Source organism: Dipodomys spectabilis, unplaced genomic scaffold (genome assembly GCF_019054845.1).
Source record: "Dipodomys spectabilis isolate Male_0828 unplaced genomic scaffold, ASM1905484v1 ptg000026l, whole genome shotgun sequence".
NCBI lineage: Eukaryota > Metazoa > Chordata > Mammalia > Rodentia > Heteromyidae > Dipodomys > Dipodomys spectabilis.
The window spans coordinates 13470646-13490396 of NW_024870703.1; the positions used below are offsets into that span (position 1 = coordinate 13470646).

Sequence of the window (19751 nt, forward strand, 5' to 3'; positions counted from 1 at the left end):
TCAATAGAAGTACTCAACAGCTGGGACTGTTAGAAACTCTTCTGCTTCTGGGTTTTCTGAGCCTAATTGTGGGCTTCAGAATCAGCTCTAGACAATTCTGAATAGTTAAAGCTGTAAGCAGTTTGTCCATTCCAGTAAATTAAAGAGTTTAAAGCCAACCTTCTTTTTTTATTTTTTAAAACTTTGATCGGCTTGGCGGTTTTACCAAAGAAATCAAGTATGATGTGCACAGTGTTTCTGACACAGGCAAACACATTACAAACCCGAAGAACTGGAAGAACTTTGGCTAAAAGCAAGAACAAAAACTTCTCCCCTACTAAACTATTCCTACAATGTGTACAGTCACACTTGTGTAGCTACTAATGTAAGAGGTGGATCTAACAAGTCATTCATTAGAGATTACATTCATTTCAGCTATACTCTAATTTAATTTTAAGTACCTAAAGGCACTTTAGAGGAACAGAGAAAAACAAAAGTACTATAACATTTGTCATTGATAAATTTCTAATAGACTTAGGTCAACACATGGTCATGTGATACTTAATGTATGACCTTATTTGGGCAAGGAGAAAAGAGACTGTGGTTTTTATATTTTAATTTCCATTTATGGAACTAGTTTCCAGGACAGTTAAGAGTTAAAAGATGAAATAGCATGCCTAGCAGTCTTGAGGATATTACGAATATTTTATTATTGTTGGCTTACTAAGAATAGCATAGGATCTGCACTGAAGCACTACCACCCATAAACTCAGTTTTGATCCCTGTAATGTAACAGAATGTTAATAACATGTGACCCTGTAATGTCTTTGACTTCACTGCCTCTCCAGGGTCAGCCAAACTATGTTTGACTCCTTGCCACAGAAGCAGTAGCTTAATCATTTCAGATACTGTTCAGAGAGGAAGCATTATGGGCAGGGCAGGGGTGGAAACATTTTTTTTTGTTGTTGTTGTTTTTTCTTCAAGGAATTCCCACCCAGATATGTGCCTGGTACAGAATTTTCTGGCAGCCCAGCTGAAATCTCACTTGTAGGGCATTTTGACTCAACTATAGCATCAACATTTATGAGAAAGAATACAGTGCCCCTATAAAGTTAGGATTGATGACGAGAAAGGATAGTAGCTTTGACAGCTCACAGACCTCCAGCTTTTGGAGTAGCAGAGATGATGTTGAGTTGAAGTGACTCAAAATCCACATAGGTCAAGGTATACCAAATTAGACTTGATCTTTACCCCAGCCCCAGGTAGGGCTAAGATTCCCCAAGTAAATAGAGTTTTAGAAAGCCAGGTGGGGGGCTGGGAAGGTAGCTCAGCGGTAGAGTGCTTGCCTTGCATGCATGAGGCCCTGGGTTCGATTCCTCAGCACCACATAAGCAGAAAAAGGTGGAAGTGGTGCTGTGGCTCAAGCGGTAGAGTGCTAGCCTTGAGCTGAAGAGCTGAGGGACAGCACCCAGGCCCTGAGTTCAGGCCCCACGACCAGCAAAAAAAAAAAACAACAAAAAAACAGGTGGCAGGAAAAAAAAGGTTGATTTTCTGGCTTACTCACATTCCACCCTAAATCCACAGAATTAAAAAGAATCCGAGCAGTGAATCTCTTATTCCTTTACTTCAAGAGCTGATTAAGTCCAGGTGAAGAGACTTATGAGGCCTGCCTGAAATTAGGTTTAGTATCTGGTAATAGATTTGAAATTTGAAATAACACTGTTTTAACTTATAGTCGGAAAAGTTTGCGTTTTTTTTTAATACTGAAGTCCCTCATATTCTAATCATCCAGCTTTGAAAATTATAAATAACTTTGGACTTCCTTTCTGAGATGGAAAATAGATTCTGCTTTGGTTTCAGACAAGTAGAAATCATAGAAAGAAAGCTACCTATTCACCAAACTCTAAGCATATAATTAATTTATTGGTGACTGAAGTACAATTTTGAGTCCTACCTTTTAAAATAATATAAGGGATATTCTGATGTTGGTTCCAAAATCCTATAGGTCAACAAAATCATCAACTCCTCCCTTCGGGAAGCTGCGTATACAATCTGGTCTGAAGAATACTCAGGTCAGAGTACTCAGGTCAGAGTAGTCGACTGAGCCAGGGCCAGCCCCAGTCAAGATGAGGCACAGGTCAAGAGTGAAACTGACACTTGTAAGTTATGATGAAATGTTTATCTTTTGCATCAAGTGTCATAACTAAGGTGGCCCCACACCTGTCCATATCTGATTTTTTTATTATTTAGTGATCATGAATATGTTAAATACATCTTGCAGCCAAGTTTCCTTTCCCAACACTTTAACTTACCACCTTCAACTAAAGACAATCAAAGAGTTTTAAAGGAAATGTCATCTTGTCCTTTTGGTTCCTATGACATTAAAAATCAGCTTATGCAACATTTATACTAGACAGTACTGGGGGAAATTAGAAAGTTATTTTAAATACCTGTGACATAAGAAACAAAGATTACCTGTGTAAAAGAGAACAAAGTAACACAGCAGCATCTACACATGTACATGGTGTGTCATTAAAACAGGGTTAAAGGTGACAGCAGGCATTAGCCTTAGAGAGTCTAGGAAAACTCCATGGAAACTCTTGATTCTGAACTTGAAGGTCTGAACTGAGAAAGAACAAACACCAGTGTTGGAAGGCCTACATGGCTACCCTAAATAAAGCTGAGAGATAAATGTTCATCAGAAGGACAAGTAGTTAAAGTGAGCTGAGTCACCACATGTCAAATACTCTAAGTACCCTTCTTTCTGTTCTCAAAATATGTGTTTTCAGAATGACATCGCCCCATTTGTTAGGAATTGGAAAGACTTGGAAAAAATTATATTAAGTGAAGTGAGCCAGGCCCAAAGAAACATAGATCCCATGGTTTCCCTTATTTGCAATAATTAGTATAAGTTTAGGACAAGCAGAAAAGGTCAAAAGCTATGTACATATGACCATATAAGATGTTGTGAAGTGAAATGAACCCCAAGATAGGGACACAAGTGATTTTTTCTTTCTTGATTTTTTTAAAATAAATTTATAATGTAGTATGTGATTTTTTTGTTTCTTTGATATGTTCCTCCCTCACGGTATAACCCCTGTTTTTACTGTATTTGATTCAGGTGCCCTGTATATATATCTTCTATATACATTTTTCTAATTTGGGGAAGGGAAGGGAAAAAACAAAATGCTTAAATAAGGATACAGGTTGACCTACTGTAACAATGAGATGTACAAGATATTATGCTGAAAACGAACTTTACAACTTCGGGTGTGGGGAAGGAGGAAAGGGATGGTAGGGGAAAAACAAAGGAGAGGATAACAATGCTCGGTAGGAAATGTACTCATTACCTTACTCATGTAACTGTAACCCCTCTGTACAGTATTTTTACAATAAAATATATATTAAAATATGTTTTTTCAATACAGCATTTTAACATTACCCTTTCTTCAACTGGCCAGGGTCAAAATGTCTGTCTGATTTTTGAGCCTACCAGGGCCTTTCTCAGGTAAAGAGGTCTGCAGGAAGGGTTGAGATTTCCTACTCTACTCCTTCTTTCCTATCCTACCTGTTATTTCTTCAGGGAACATTTGGGCATCCATTTACACATAGATACCACCTGAAGAATTCAAAAGGATCTGGTAAATTCCTTGCTTCATGGGCTATGGCTACTTTCTAGGGTGCAGTGCACTGTTTGCCTCAGAGGTAGTGTAATGATTTTAGTTTTTAAAATGTTATTCTTCCCTTTGTACACTTAAATATATTGCAAACATTACACACTACTCCACATAATTCTATCTTAACTAGTTATAAGAGTCTAAAAATAGAAATAACGAGATTGATGAACATGAGATGTAGAGAAATGCCAGCATAGCAAAACACGACAACACAATCAGTTACAGACTTACAGACAAGAATGGCTTATCTTTATACCTGAACTGTGTGTTGACAAAAACTTGCTAAGACTTCCATACGAGAGTACTTAAGTACCATCTTAAAAAGCACTTAGGTACTCGTGAATCAAGTTAGCTATCAAGTAACAGCGTTGTCTTTAAGGGCCCCAGATTCATGTCCCTGGTCCTCTGGGAGGAAGCAGGCATGCTATGCAAAACAAAAATGTAGCTGAAGCTGATGTGGAAAGCACATATCTTCTATAACAAAGACAGCTACAACAAAGTTCTTTCTCCCTATAGGTCCTAACATGCCTTATTTGGTGACGCAGTAAGTTATTTAGAAAGAATTTAGAACCATTTTCCTAGTGTGGGGTCCTCTTTTCTAATTTCAGACTGAGATGAGCTAACAGGGGTAGGGCTAATACTTGTTATGCAATTGAGTGCTGAGGAATTTACTGTGTGTCTTAACTGCCTAAGCAGCAGAGCTTCTGTTTTTCTCTAAATGATTCTGGATGATTGTTTACTTATTATACATTTAACACTTTACATTACCCACGCATATAATCATTTGCCTTGAAATTATATTTAAGTATGCTACAAATGGCTGCTGAGAATATTTCAAATGGTTCCTCAGACTTTCTTGGACACTATACAGTTAGACCCACTCATCTGGTATTACTTTGTAAATTTATGATGATTAATAATAAACTTTTAGAAGCATTACCTAAAGATTTGCACTGTTTTATTTTTAATTTTGTACTGAAGAATCTGTCCCTAATACACCCTTAAAGAAACAAAAACATTAATTAGTTATCTGAGAACTAGAATGTGGAATCTTCTGGAAGTTTTGATGTAGAGACGTAAGTACTACAAGCATAAAATAGAGAAGAAAGGGACCAGCAGACTCTTGGATGAAATAATGAAGATGCTGTTCTATAGAGGTAGACAGTGCTACTAGGTCAAGTAGCTAGAGAAGCAAACTCAGGAGGTATCTTAGGGGCATCTTCTACCTGTGGTAAGCAAACTTGGTAAGAAGAAGGTAGGTGGGTGATCACATCCAAAACACCTGGAGTCATTTTCCAACTGCAAATGAGTTTCTCCCCTACTATGCCACTCCTGTCTCTCCCTAAAACAGAGCCAAATGTCATAGGTGAATAGAGATTACTAAAGGAACTAGAAATAGAATTCACAAATGAGTAGAGGTGACATCTGAGAAAAGGAGGAGCAAAATGAGAATGTAGCTGAGTCTGACAGACTTCAGTTTAATCCCAGTTAGGTCACAAAATGGCAGTTTGGGGGCTATTACATCACTATATATAAAGCTTAGTTTGTCCATTCTAAAATGGGTCAGCAAGGCCTGTAGCACAGTATTGTAAGAATTAAACAAAAATCGGATCAAAAGTAAAGCATTTACTCAAGAATACCCCAATATGAATATTTGTTTTTTCCTGGTTTAATTTAAAATTAACTCGAATATGTTGTTTGAGGTTAAAGCTGTTTCTTGCTTGTTTTTGCTTTTCCTGGACTACAAGAGGTTCTGCAATTATTTTTTATAATTACTGGTTCACCCTACCTGTCACTCTTTTCTCATGCAGCCAAGCAGTAGATTACAACTCTCTGCACAAGTTATAGAGCCCAACACTAAGTGACCAAACTAAGGCCCTATCCAAACATTTACATGAGGTAAGACTAAAAAAATTCATATACATATACACATTTTTACTTACCATGATGGATATACTAATGGATACAAAGATTAAGATGTACATTTACTTTTGTAAAAACAAAAACAAAAACAAACAAATGGTTCTGAGGTTTTAGGTTTTTTGTTTTTGCTGGTCCTAGAGCTTGAACTCAAGGCCTGAGAACTGTCCCTGAGCCTCTTTGTACTCAAGGCTAGCAAGTGTTCTACCACTTGAGCCATAGCTCCACTTCTGGCTTTTTCTATGATTGATTGGAGATACGAGTCTCATGGACTTTCATGCTCGGGCTTGCTTCCAACTTTGACCCTCAAATCTCAGCCTCCTGAGTAGCTAGGATTATATGTATGAGCAATTAATTGGAGCCTGGCTCTAGCCAGTAAATTCTGAAGTCTGAATTTACTAAAATTTATGTGGAAGGAAAAGACTTTTGGCGGTGGTGTGCTGCTACTAGGGATTAAATTTAGGGTGTTTATGTTCATGGTGGTCACTCTATCACTTAAGCTGTGCCGCCACTTCCAGCTTTTTGGCTGGTTAACTGGAACATAAGAGGCTTTTGGATCTATCTGCTTGGGCTGGCTTTGAACTCTGATCCTCAGATTTCAGGCCTCCGGAGTAGCTAAGATTATAGGTATGAACTACAAGTGCCGGGCTTCAATATATCTTGATATTCAAAAGACATAATAAAACCTATTGGTTTCTTACTATTTGTTCTTAAAAAATTCTCCAAGGATCTACCTCTACCATGGATCAATTTTTGGCCTTCATTAGTTCATGTTACTATTCAACTATGCTTTTTAATGATGACACTCTCTAACCATCAATAAACATTCAATCTCTTGTCTATAACAGACACAGATAGATTAAGACATGAGTAAGTGGGCAAAAAAAAAAAATCTTCTCAGGGTAGAGGAAATGCACAATAGCTGGCCCAGAAAATGTAGCCCAAGAATAGAAATGTAGCAAATATTGGTAACCAAAACATGAAAGTAAACCATTGGCAGAACTGAGAAGACACAGCCACGATCAATCATATTAGAAGCAGAAAGTATGTTCAAAATGAGGCACTAGACAGTGCAAACTGCCATTGATGGTTCTAAATATCTTTCTTTTTCTAGTTGTCAGGACCTGAGCTTAGAGAGACATCCCAGGCTGGACATGCTATACTTGAGTCATGAATCTTATTTCCTGTTTTATTTCCTTATGCTGAGCTTTGGCTATTAACTAGGCTTGTGATGATTTCAACTAATACGCAATATATTCAGGCAAGCACATAAACAATGGTAAAAATAAAAACCACACTATTCCCACTTGATATTCCCAACATTTCCCCCAAATCATGAATGTGGGCTGTATAATAAAAATTCATTTGCAACTGGTAACAGCATGAAGCAGACATTGTGCCTGAGGAAATAAGAAACAAACAAGAATACATTGGCAGAAGTTTCTGCAACAGGAGACCTTTGCCAGAGACTCATTAGAGGGACAAGTTTACCTTCACACACAGGGCAACACTCCCCCGGCACTTTCACAGGGTGCATGCAGCTCTGCCCACAGGCTGTGGCCACGCAGTGGGGCTCTCCATTGATGCACTGGCAGAATGTGCAGTCATCTTCCCGCCACCGGTCTCCATGGGCTCGGATCTGGCCATTGGCATAGCAGCCAGCAGGATTGTTGAAAGGATACACTGGATCTAAATAAAAACGTAAGTGCAGAGTAAGATTGTGCACCAAGAGATATTCCCCCGCTAGGTTCGATTCATCAACAATTCCACTCTAACTGTGATCCACAGAAGCTAGGGGTCATGTGAAGAGTCTCTTCTGCTATACACAAAAAGCAACTGTCACATGGGGCTTTGTACCTTGTCATCATGACACTTTTTTTTTTTTTTGGTCAGTCGTGGGGCTTGAACTCTGGGGCCTGGGTGCTGTCCCTCAGCTCTTCTGCTCAAGGCAAGTGCTCTACCTCTTGAGCCACAGCGCCACTTCCGGTTTTCTAGTGGTTTATTGGAGATCAGAGTCTCACGGACTTTTCTGCCTGCCTGGCATCATGACACTTTATAGTGAGGGAGGAGGATCTATATTGTCACTCATAAAGTTAGAAAGCTTTGGGGACAGAGCCGTGTGTTGGTATTCAGAAAACACTAATCCATTTTAGGTTCTACCAATTTCTTTTAAGCTCTTGACTTAAATGCTTATTATCCTCAATTTTACCACCTATAATATGGAAAGAAACTTGTCAAACTTAAGAGTGATGCTGTTACTTCTGAGATTAACCAGCCAGATTCACACAGGGAGAGAAAAGGGAGAGGCAGAGCAGGCTCTTGCTGGGTTCTGAGCATGACAAGGCAGCCATCCATCCATGGGTCACTCTTGGTGCGTTGGAGAAACACTGTAAACATAGGCCATTTTTTCTCCATAAACTGGGCAGGCAAGATTAAGCTAAGGCTGGGGTACAGAATTAGCCTAAGGCTATTCTAAAAATATTTTTTCTGTAGTGATTAACAAGAGTATAAATACTGCACACAAAAATCCCCAGGTATCACTACGGTGAGACATAAATTTTTCCATTTTCTTTCACAGAAATACATAAATATTGGCTTCAATAAATGACTATTATTCAGGAAGACGAACCAGACAGCTCGAAGTGTGGTCTTTATACTAAGGAGATAGAGGCATCAAACAGAAGATAAAAGGTCAAAATTTAAAATAATTAAGTTTCTGCTTTAACAAGGCACTCTGCCTGAGGGAAGTAGCCATTAGACTTCATCTCAGTAAGACTTAGTAAGTTACTTACTTCATCTCTACTTCGGGAATGGAGCTGAATTCCGTGAAGTGAAACACAATAGATCCATGCTGAGAAACCTTCCTATGATTACTATACAATGACTCATATCTATGTTTTCACATCATCAACTGCTCCATAGTTCCCAGTGCTATTACAAACTAGGGGTAGCTAGAGAACCAGTCAATTGGGGGGGGGGGCGGCTAAGAGTTTGAGGTAATCTTTCAAATGTTCCCCATGACATCTAAAAAGTTAATTTTTCTTTTGTTGGCTAAAATATTTCTAAGAGAGGAAAGGACTCATTGTTCTTATGAGGAACAACTATTCAGTGTTAGGAATGGAGTTTTTATACATTAAACATTTTAGGTCTTCAACATTGTATATGTGACTCAAAAAATTACAGGAAAGGATTCCAGGAAACCAGGAAAAAGTTTAGAAGCTGACAGGACACTGTTCTCTTGTTTTGTGTACAGAAATCAAGCTTAAGATATACATGATGGTGGAGAGGGTAGGGATGGTAGGGGAAAAACAAAGGAGGAGGTAACAATGCTTAACAGGAAATTTACCCATTACCTTACACGTGTATCTGTAACCCCTCTGTACAGTATCTTTACAAAAAAATTATATATCTATATCTATACATCTATATCTATCTATCTATCTATAAAAGAAGACACACATGGAGGTTTCAAACTAAAGAGCTACAACCCAATCAGGGCAAACAAAACAAAACAAAACACTGCTCACAAACCTTCTCTTTTGAGGAGGTCCTGTGTGTTCAAAATCTGAGTCACTATCAGCCCTGGAAGCATATCCCTGGTTTCCTTATAAAGTGACTTTTCTGAACTTTTGTTCTTAATCTTTCATGGATGGTTATAGCAAATGATATCTGGAGGTACTGTTCTGACATATTTGTTATTTATGACTATCTGAAGAGCCTGCCAGAGGATCATGGAATAGTGTTTCCTGGAGAACGCACAGCATAACAGTCTAGTCCCTGAAGAGGCATACTTGATACTCAGGGCTATATCTAACTACCTACTCTTAGAGCTGGTGTCACCACACAACTTGAAAACACACTCTGATTACCACATAAGTTCAGAGGAGGAGGAGAGGCAGGCAGGTACTGATCTCAGATAGAGGTAAGGATGTGGGTTGGTTTCTTTCTGAGCTCAATGGCTAAGTCTAATGGGGACAAAGGCCTAGCTGAGTGTCTACAGAGAGCAGGTGATGAATTTCAATGTCAAGGTCTCAGGATTTGCTAAGGAAGCACACCAACCACCGAGGAGGAAAAGAAAGCAATTCTGGGAAATCCCATATTAATTTGTATAAACACCGGACCCACTGTCTATGGCCAAGGGAAGTATTTTCATGTTCTGCCTGATATTACCTGACATTACCAACATTGTACAAGATAGGCCATGATATGTCCCATGTGGACAGAAGGGAACCTTACTGCATTGCTGGTGGGAGTATAAACATGTTCAACCACTTTGGAAAGTAGTATGGAGGTTCCTCAAAAGACTCCACATAGAGCTCCCCTATGATCCAGCAATCCCACTTTTGGGCATTTACCCAAATGTTTACAAACAAGACCACACTAAAGCTACCAGCACAACTATGTTTATTGCAGCATTATTTGCCATAGCTAAGATATGGAACCAACCCAGATGCCCCTCAGTAGATGAATGGATCAAGAAAATGTGGTATATATACACAATGAAATTCTATGCCTCCATCAGAAAGAATGACATTGCCCCATTTGTTAGGAAATGGAAAGGCTTGGAAAAAATTATATTAAGTGAAGTAAGCCAGGCCCAAAGAAACATAGGTCCCATGGTTTCCCTTATTTGCAATATCTAGTATATGTCTGAGTCAAGTAGAAAAGGTCAGATAAGGTGATGTTAGGGAAATGAACCTTAAGATATGTATTCAAATGTTTTTTTTTCTTTCATATGATTGTTTCTAACACATTTATAAGATTATTTCTTTGTTGCTTTGTATGTCCCTCCCCCACAGTATAACCCCTGCTTTCACTGTTTTGATGTCAGTATAATTTGTGGAGGGGAAGGGAAAAAACAAATCGTTTAAATAGGGATACAGGTGGACCCATTACAACAATGAGAAGTACAAGTCGTTATGTCGAAAATGAACTTTATAACTTTGGTGTGGGGGGGACGGGGAGGATTGGGTGGGGTAACAGGGGGTGGGGGGGGAGGATGGGAAGGGATGGGAAGGGGAAACAAAGGAGGAGGCTACAATGTTTTGATAAGAAATGTACTCATTATCTTGCCCATGTAATTGTAACTCCTCTGTACAGTATTTTTACAATAAAAAAAAGAAAACAATTCTGGGAAATCTCATATTAACTTGTATAAACAAGGGACCCACTGTCTATGCCCAAGGGAAGTATTTTCATGTTCTGCCTGATATTACCTGACATTACCAACATTGTACAAGACAGGCCATGATATTATAAAAAGGACCTTCTTCCATATTCCTGTAATTTTGAGTATGACTGATTTAGGTCAATTTGAAACAAAAGGACTATGTACAGATATAATAATCTTCAGTTAGCACCTTTTCTTACCTTCACACACTGGACAGCATTCCCCTTCGGGCACGTAATATCTCTCACAGCTCAGCTCCCCACACTGTGCAGTGAAGCAGATAGAGACACCCCCTTGGCAGCGACAGAACCGACAGTTGTCCATTCGAAACATGTCTCCATCATAGTACTCCACGCTGTTGAACACACAGGCTGGCTTTGTTTCTGAAAGGAATTAAAACAATGCATATATAAAGTCACTGGTGAGTGAGATCCTTTATGCTTTGCAAACTGTCTATAGAAAAGTCTGACAGAAACAGGTAATCATTATCTGATAGAAATTTAGTAACATCAAATTCACTTTGTCAGAGAAACAATAAAGCAAAATAAGGTATAAAATAAATACAATGTAATCCTGCTCATATGAAGGAACGGAAATTTCCCCTAGCAAAATCTACACTTATTTCCTCCCATCCCCCAAGTGGAATACTTTATACCATGAAACTCTATCATGTACATACTTTTAAAAGATTACATTTGTTTTGTCAAATCATTCCCTACTTCAAATCAATGATCCTATCTCCACAGAGATACTTCTATTTTGCCTCACAAATTTTGATTTGGCATTTTTGTACATGCCAATCTTTTCTATATCCAGTCTTTTCTCTATCTGGTCTGTTATCTATAACTTGCATAGTGCTTAGACTTTCATATATATACATATAAATAACCTATTTTAAGTTCAACAACAAGTACTGACACAAAAATTCTCAAAGGAATTACAAGCAGACCACATGGATTATATTTCATTACTAAATGGCATTTATCCTATTCCAAGAATGCAAGGTTGGTTTAGTGTCCAAATATTATGACACATCAATGGAGTATAGAAAGCACATGACTATCTCAAGTCATACTCATCTGAAAAAAATCTTATGCTTTCATAATAAAAATGTTCAACAGAAAGGAATATGAAGGAACATTCTCAACTTGATAGCCTTGTTATGGTTTGGAGAAGTGGACCCCAAAGGTTCATGTGTTGAAAGTAAGGTTCTCAGCTTGGTTGTGCTACTGAGAAGTAATTGGTCCAAGTGGGTACTATGAGTTTACATGTGAATGGACTATTAGGAGTTGAGTCCTGTTTGGAGGAAGGACACTGGGCTATGCTTCTGAAGGCTGTATCTTATCCCTGACTCTTCTCTCCTTCCCCCTGCTTCCTGGCTTCTAAGACGTGAGCAACTTTCTTCTATCATGCTCTTCCTAAGGAAGTCCAGAAACTGCCAGGCATAGTGATTTACACCTGGAATTGTAGCTACTTGGGAGGCAGACATGGAAGTATTGAAGTTCAAAGGAAGCCTGGGTCCTGGAAAAAAGGCACAATTCTGTCTGAAAATAAAAAATAAAGCAAAAAAAAAAGGGCTGGAGACATAGTTCAAGTGGTACAGCACTTGCCTAGCAAGTATGAGGCTCTGAGTTCAATCTCTAGTACCCTCCAAAAAATTTCCCTCAGTAACCATGAGTCCAAGTAAACATGTTGTCCCATAAGTTACTTTTTTCAAGTATTTTGTCACTGCAATGAAACTCTAATGAATACAACATCTACAAAATACACTTAACTATGCTAACATACCATCAATGGTGAAGACTAAATGTTTGTCCCTAAAACCAGGAATAAGAAAATGATGTCTGCTCCTAGCCCATCAATTCAACATTGTAGTACAAGTTCTAGCAATAGGTAAGATAAATAAACAAGTTATCCAGATTAATAAGGAAGAAATGAGCTGGGTGCTGGTGAATCACACGTGCAAATCATAACTACTTAGAAGGGTGAGATCTGAGAATTGAGGTTCAAAGCCAGCTTGGGGGCACGTGGTAGAGTACCAGCCATGAGCAAAAATGCCGCTTGGGTTCAAGCCTTAATACTAACATACCATCCCCCTCACACACATAGGTAGATGACATAATTATCCTTCAGAAGCTACTAAGAAATCATCGCTGGGCACTGGTGGCTCACTCCTGTAATCCTAGCTACTCAGAAAGCTGAGATCTGAGGATCATGGTTTGAAGCCAGCCCAGGCAGGAAAAGTCTCCAATAAACTCTCCAATTAACTATTAGAAAAAGCCAGATGTGGCGCTGTGGCTCAAGTGGTAGAGCACTAGCCTTGAGCAAAAGCAGCTCAGGGACAGTGCCTAAGTCCAGATTTAAGCCTCAGCACCAGGGGGGAAAATCATCAGAACTTATTTCCAAGTTCAACAATAGGATACAAACTGTTAAGCTCAAAATAATTGTTTCTATATATGAGGAAGCTAAAAAATCAAACAAACCATTCTCAGTAACATATTTAGAATAGATTTATAAATAAGTATCACACCTGTACTTTGAAAATTGTCCATATACTACTTAATGATTGTTTATTTGCTACTGTGCCAAAACTAATAAAGTTGAGCTATATGGTACAATGTAAATGGATCTTGAGAACTTTAAGATAACTAAAAGAAACCAGTCACAAAACCATTATTACACTACCTAACTTACAATGGGCACATCTACAGAGTTGCTACCCGCACAACTCTGTAGATACCTTGTACAACTGGAAGCTGGTGAACTGCTGGAATATGTCTTGATGAAGCTGTATTTAAAAAGTTATCCCAAATTGAAGAAAGTTCTCCCCAGCTGATGTACTCTGATCATGCAGATGGCCAAAGCTGAATGTAATATTCACTTCTTCCTTTCCCCGGTCCCCAAAACATTTCTTAAATGTCACCCTAAATGTTGCGAATAAGGCGAATACCATACTCTACATATGCATCCAAACTGGAAAAAAATCATTTTATAAGCCAATCAATGTTAATTATTTAGTTGAGTTAACCACCCACAGCTACAATCTAGGATCGAGTCACAAACCCTATTGGAAGATCTGAAGAAGCAGGGAGATATGGAGATATGGTGCAGAATCTGCTGCAGCAGACTTGTCTTACGGTGGGCTGCACAAAAACTGACATGAGAGAAGATAGAGAGGTCGGATCCACTGTCTCAGCACAGGGGTAAGGGAATGGAATTTAGAAAGATGGAGTAGCAACAAATTACAGACTAAAAAACACAATCCTTTAGGGTAAGATAAAAAAAAATCATAGCACAATGAAATCTCTGATGTGGAAAGAAATTTATAAACACTTCAAAAAATGTGCAAAGGCTCTTCCAGCATCACGGAGAAGCTAGCCAGGGTCTTTGAGGACAAATGGCCAATTAATCCTTCACCTGCTGAGGACAGACAGATGTAAATCTCAGAATCTACTACCTCATCCAAGTAGTGGATGTGGAATAGAAACGTTATTATAGATTATTTACTATGTAATTTGTACTACCCAACACAGAGTTGCATAAAGGTGTCTTTTTAATTCTATGTCTCTGCATATTCTATGTCTCTGCTAATTACATCTTTGTTTTTAAGTTCTGGAATCTTTTCTTCCTTTTATATTGTCTTTTAGAACTCCTGAAAAAAGACCCTTATAATACAAACTACTAGCAAACTTTAATTCCTGCCCAATTCTGATTGGCAGATGGTGAGGGCAGCCCCCTCCTCCTCATGGGAGCAAAGGAAAAGACTGAAAGGTAGAACTTCACATTAAATGTGAAAATGAAGAAATCTGAACTTGAGGCATTTCTCCCTTTTTTTGTTTGTTTTCTTCAGCCTCTCGTTAGAAGACAACTCATATACCTGCTCATGCATTGCTACTGGTCTCATTTCCTCACTGGGGTGAACTGGACAAGAAGCACATGGACAGAGAGCCAGAAGCCAGCAGAGAGAAAAGGTATGACAGATGGGAACCTTCTGACAATAAGGCCACAGAATACAAAGACAGGGTAGGAGGGTTTCTGGTTATCTGGAGGGTATATACAGAGTATGACCTAGCAAATACCACTTCAGGATAAAGGAAAAGGAGCAATACTCAGAACTGATTACAAAGGCTTCTCTTAAACGTTAGCTTAATAAGGCGTTGGGAACACCAGAGGTGCTCAGTAAGTACATACTGAAGAGAATATTTCTTCCTAAGTGCTAGATTGTCTCCATTTCGTATCAGTAGACTATGTGTCTTGTAGGTTGCTATAAAGACAGGGAGTTCTGAACAATGTCTTTATTACTAGTTTTCTTATGAACAGGAGGCATGTTTGGGTTTTCTAGTCCAAACTGATTTGGTTTATAGCTCTGTTGTAACTGATTGATTTAATCAGCATAAGATCATTTCCAATTTTAATGAACGTGGTTTACCTGGTCCTCCTTACTATATACTGCTACTATTAAATGCTCTATTTCTGGTAGTTTCAACTTACAACATAATGGTAGTCATTCTTGTACTCACTTGGGGAATATTCTATAACTAAGTTATCCTGGAAGTCAGTTACTGACTATATCATTCAAATCAAATATTCTATCTTACCTAGAGTTTTTTTTAAAAAAAATTTTATTGTAAAAAAACTGTACAGAGGGGTTAAGTTACATGAGCAAGGTAATGAGTACATTTCCTATCAAGCATTGTTACCTCCTCCTTTGTTTTTCCCCTACCATCCCTTCCCTCCCACCTCTACAACTACATTCCCCCCTCTCCCCTCCCCTCTCCTCTTATCCAAATGTTTATGTACACACAAAGGACAACTGACCATGTTTCTCAAACTTTTTCTGTTTGGGACTTCTACCGTAAATGTCTCCAGGAATGAGAGAGGTGGGCCACAGTAAAACAATACAGGAAAGAGGTTGGCCACAGTAAGACAACAGGAGGTGTTAGGACTAAATTGGGCAGATACACCCATTCAGAAGTAGAGGCCACATGCAGTAACAGCTGGCGCCTCAGAAAACATTTGTTTGTAGGCTGGTACAGAAGCAGAACTGTTTCTCAAAGCAGGTGTAGGATTGACTGCTCACCTTTTAACTATACCATACCTGTACCTTTAGTTTTTATATAACAGAATTCTTATTCAACCATATCCCATAAGTATTAGCCCACTGAGTACTCACTTGTTTTAGAGAGAGGTTTTTCTCTGCTTTATTTTTCCCCCAATTTTTTTAAGTTGAAAAGATGCTGTAGAGAGGGGTTACACTATTTCTTTTACTTTTTTTTTTTTTTTTTGGTTGTGGGGCCTGAACTCTGTCCCACAGCTTTTCAGCTCAAGGCAAGCACACTACCTCTTGAGCCACAGGACCACTTCCGGTTTTCTGGTGGTTAATTGGAGATAAGAGTCTCATGGACTTTCCTGCCCTGGCTGGCTTTGAACCACAACCCTCAGATCTCAGCCCCCTGAGTAGCTAGGATTAGAGGCATCAGCACCAGGTATCCAGCTATTTCTTTGATTTTTGTTCTGTAAAAATAAAAGGATTGTCCCTCCCCTCATCAAAACAAAACAAACAAAAAATCCCAGAGCAGCTAGATACCTGAACTTTCATGATCTGATCAGCAATCCTCTAATTTTTCCACCAAAACAACACCTAAGTAAACCACCGAAACAAGGAACATCACAGTGGTATGTTTTCCTATCTATTCTTCCAGGCTAAGTACTGAGTTCTGCAAGTATTTTTATTTTTAGTTTTTTTTTTTTTTTTTTAGTGTTTACATCCCTTTATTCTCAGAGTCAACCTGTGTGAACAAATCCCCATATTGCCAACCACTACAGGAATCATATTCCTTCTTACATGAACCAAAATCTCATATTCAACAATGAGTTCTGGGTTGCAAAAGAGGATTTATTGTATGCACCTGTCTGTAAGGCTTTGTTGCAAATTCAACAAAGACACATACACAAGTGCTACCTGCAAGTATTTTTAAACCTTATATTTTCATTTTAATGTTTATCTTCAAAAAATAAGACAGACCTGTGGAATATGATGGCAGCCTGGAATGCAGTGGTGCTGTCTAATCTCAGTTTCATATGTGATGTTGCTGATATTACTATTAAACACTTCTGAACTAGGTAGGGTTTTTAGTTCTACCCCCCCGCCCCCCACCATGTGGGGAGTTCTCAAAGACAGTGCTTTAGATGTGCAGGCCTGGATGCCAACCTGACCTCTTGAAACTGTCTTCACTGATTTGCACTGTAATATTTTCTTTTTGTTTTTTGTTGTTGTTAAGAAGAACCACTATGGGTTATTGGATTTTGCATTTGCTGTGTTAAAGCAATTGAATATATGATCTAGCCATCACTCAGTGCTTCCATGTTTTCATTTGCGTGTGAGAAATGTCCACTGGAGAGTGTGTATCACCTTGTCCATCAAACATTTACCTCTGAAAATAAAAACTACATGTCTGAGCCTTTGTCTTTTTTTCACTTTGCTGGAAGGGAACTGGGGCTCAAACCTGATGATGAACTCTGGTAGCTACACAGAAACGTCAGCTCACACATATGTGGGCATTGTTTAGCCTTCACTCTCAGCCTTTATTGATAACTCAATGGCTATACTTCTCTTTTCTAATTAATGTTTAACCACTACGTTATTGAATCTGCTCTCACTGTAAAGCTGCCTCAAATCCCTGTGGATAAGCACTCTTTAGACATATAAACACAAAACAGACCTTTACTTTCCCAAGTGATGATAATCTTTGATACATAGTATTTTCTAATGGTGACATGTGACATGAGCCAAGCTATTTCTAAGTCACTGGAAGATAAACACACACATGAAGTACATACACCTAACACGCACACACAGAACATCACCAGTATATACACACATGTATCTACATAACAAAGTAAGTAAAATACAGAATTTGAAATAAACTATACTTTAAATATTCTGTGAGATTACAATTTCTCATGGTATTATAGTTTGTGGTCTTCTGTAAATAAATAGGTAATACAGTAAAAGATGCTTTCTTTACAGCAGGGTAAGAAATGAAACAAAGATCAATATACAAGTTTATGGTAGCAAGAAAGAAGCACCTACAAGAAATGCAGTAACTGTTCTGTCTCAATGTTTTCTTATGGCAGATGGTAAATCCTATTCCTGTAGTCAGGTTTCTATAAAAAGTGGCTGTCTAACAAAAGGGCAGATTTCATAGTCATTGAAAAGGGGTGCAGCTATTAGCTGCCTTCAAATTGGAGAGAGATATAAAATTAATGTCTTGATATAAAGACACAACACCTGGGTTTCTAGAATCAAGAAGCAAAAAGAAAATAAGTATCAGAAAACAAATGGCGTCAGATCAACAGTATGAGAATTCCCTTGAAGTAATTCTTCTATTAGCTGATATTTTAATAGCCACTTATCAAGGGAATTAAGATGGTACAATCATTCAAGAAAATTTGGGTGCTCTCTATAAGGTACATGGTATGCTAGTACCCACAGACAAGGAGGAATGTAAAAGACCCCCATCCCTTAGCATCTCACATTACAGTAAGAGCATTTGCACTGAGTTGAGCTGTGGAAGGAAGTACTTCAGAGGTGCTGGAGCCCAGGGTAAGGTGTGATGATTTTGGTCTCAAGTGGTATAAGAATTATGATTCGAGTTAAATATTCACAGGAAGATGGTAAAAGTTAAGCATTCACAGAATACCACCTATAATAAATTACACTGTAGCAAAGCCAGAGAGAAAAGGTCTGCTTTGTCTACTGGCTGGTGTTTAACAGCCAGCACTGCTAGCTGTGTGGTTAGGAGGAGTGATGAGAAAGAAGCCCTGAGAAGTGATCCAAGCACTCAGACTTTTTCCTGCATCCCTCCCTGTGAGCTTGTATTGATAAAGTTTGTACATCATGATGCTCAACTCTAGCATCTGTAGCCCCACAACTGATGCCCAGAACAATGTCTATGGGATGTGAACCGAGAGGTGCCCTGAGTAATAAAGAAGCATAATTCCAAGTGCTTCATATATAAAATCTCAATTTACTACTATTCATTTTATACATGTAGAACTGAGGTTCAGACAGACCAAAGAACCTTCTCAGCTAGTAATGGAATAAACCAATTTTCTGCTCTGTGTTTAATCTTAACCACAAAGCTTTTCCAAAGTGAACCAAGCAACACAACCTATGACCACTGGACTAAATATTCAAGGACATATCAAAGGGAACTTAACTCTAACATGACTTCTTTTGTGGGAGGGGGGACCTGGGAAGTGGGAGACTTTCTAAAGGTAGTAGTTAATAGATGCAGTTAATACCAGTGTTTCTACATTGTTGTTGTATTTGCCTAAACTCATCTCCATTTTCCTGAATGTACTCATTTCAGTTTTTTCCTTTTTTTTTTTTTTTTTAGGGGGGATGAGAGTCTTGAAAATTCTGGAGGAGAAGTATGATTTATTTGGGTTTTCTTTCCTTCTGGCAGCTAAACAAATAAGCACCAAGTCACCAAGCACCAAACTCCCTTGTGAAGAGTGAAAGAGTGAAGTAGATGCTGTTTGGGGAAATCCTGTAATGGAAGAATCCTTTTTCTGGGCCATGAAGGTTAAGCCTAAAGCACACCAATACCAACGAGTAAACATTGGTCAAAGAAATTCCCTTTAAGTATATTACAGTGGATGCACAATGCCTTTTCTATCTCAAATTGCGATAACTCCCATGAGGTTTTCAATTAAGATTCCCTTCTGATGGCATGGGACAGGTACTGAATGACATAGGAAGAACAGATATCAAGCTATCAAGCCTCCTTCATCCCTTTTCTTAAATCCCATAACTTCTGGAATTCTGAAACCAGCAGAGTATGAAATACATGTAGCCTGTTAATGCATTTCCAAGTTCTCATCAACAGGATAATGCTTCTCATCCTAACTTTATTATTCACTGCACTGTGGAGTCAAGCAAACCTCCTTTTTGAGTGACATTCACGAAGTCTTTGAGTATGTTCCCTGCTCTGTAAATG

At 38.6% G+C, this 19751-nt stretch overlaps 1 protein-coding gene and 1 non-coding gene across 3 annotated transcripts in view; both read right to left on the minus strand.

The window, feature by feature from the left end:
- The window catches only part of Crim1 (cysteine rich transmembrane BMP regulator 1), a 185513-nt gene that overhangs the window by 54148 nt on the left and 111614 nt on the right, over nt 1-19751 (minus strand). For both annotated transcript variants that reach the window (XM_042675511.1, XM_042675512.1), the window contains exons 6-7: nt 10947-11129; nt 7068-7265 (exon numbers count right to left, since the gene is read on the minus strand). In XM_042675511.1, the coding sequence (XP_042531445.1) occupies nt 7068-7265; nt 10947-11129 (381 nt within the window). The remainder of the gene's footprint in view (nt 1-7067; nt 7266-10946; nt 11130-19751) is intronic.
- LOC122104604 lies at nt 16577-16706 on the minus strand. The gene has a single exon (XR_006146959.1). It is a non-coding gene; the product is annotated as a small nucleolar RNA SNORA40 (small nucleolar RNA).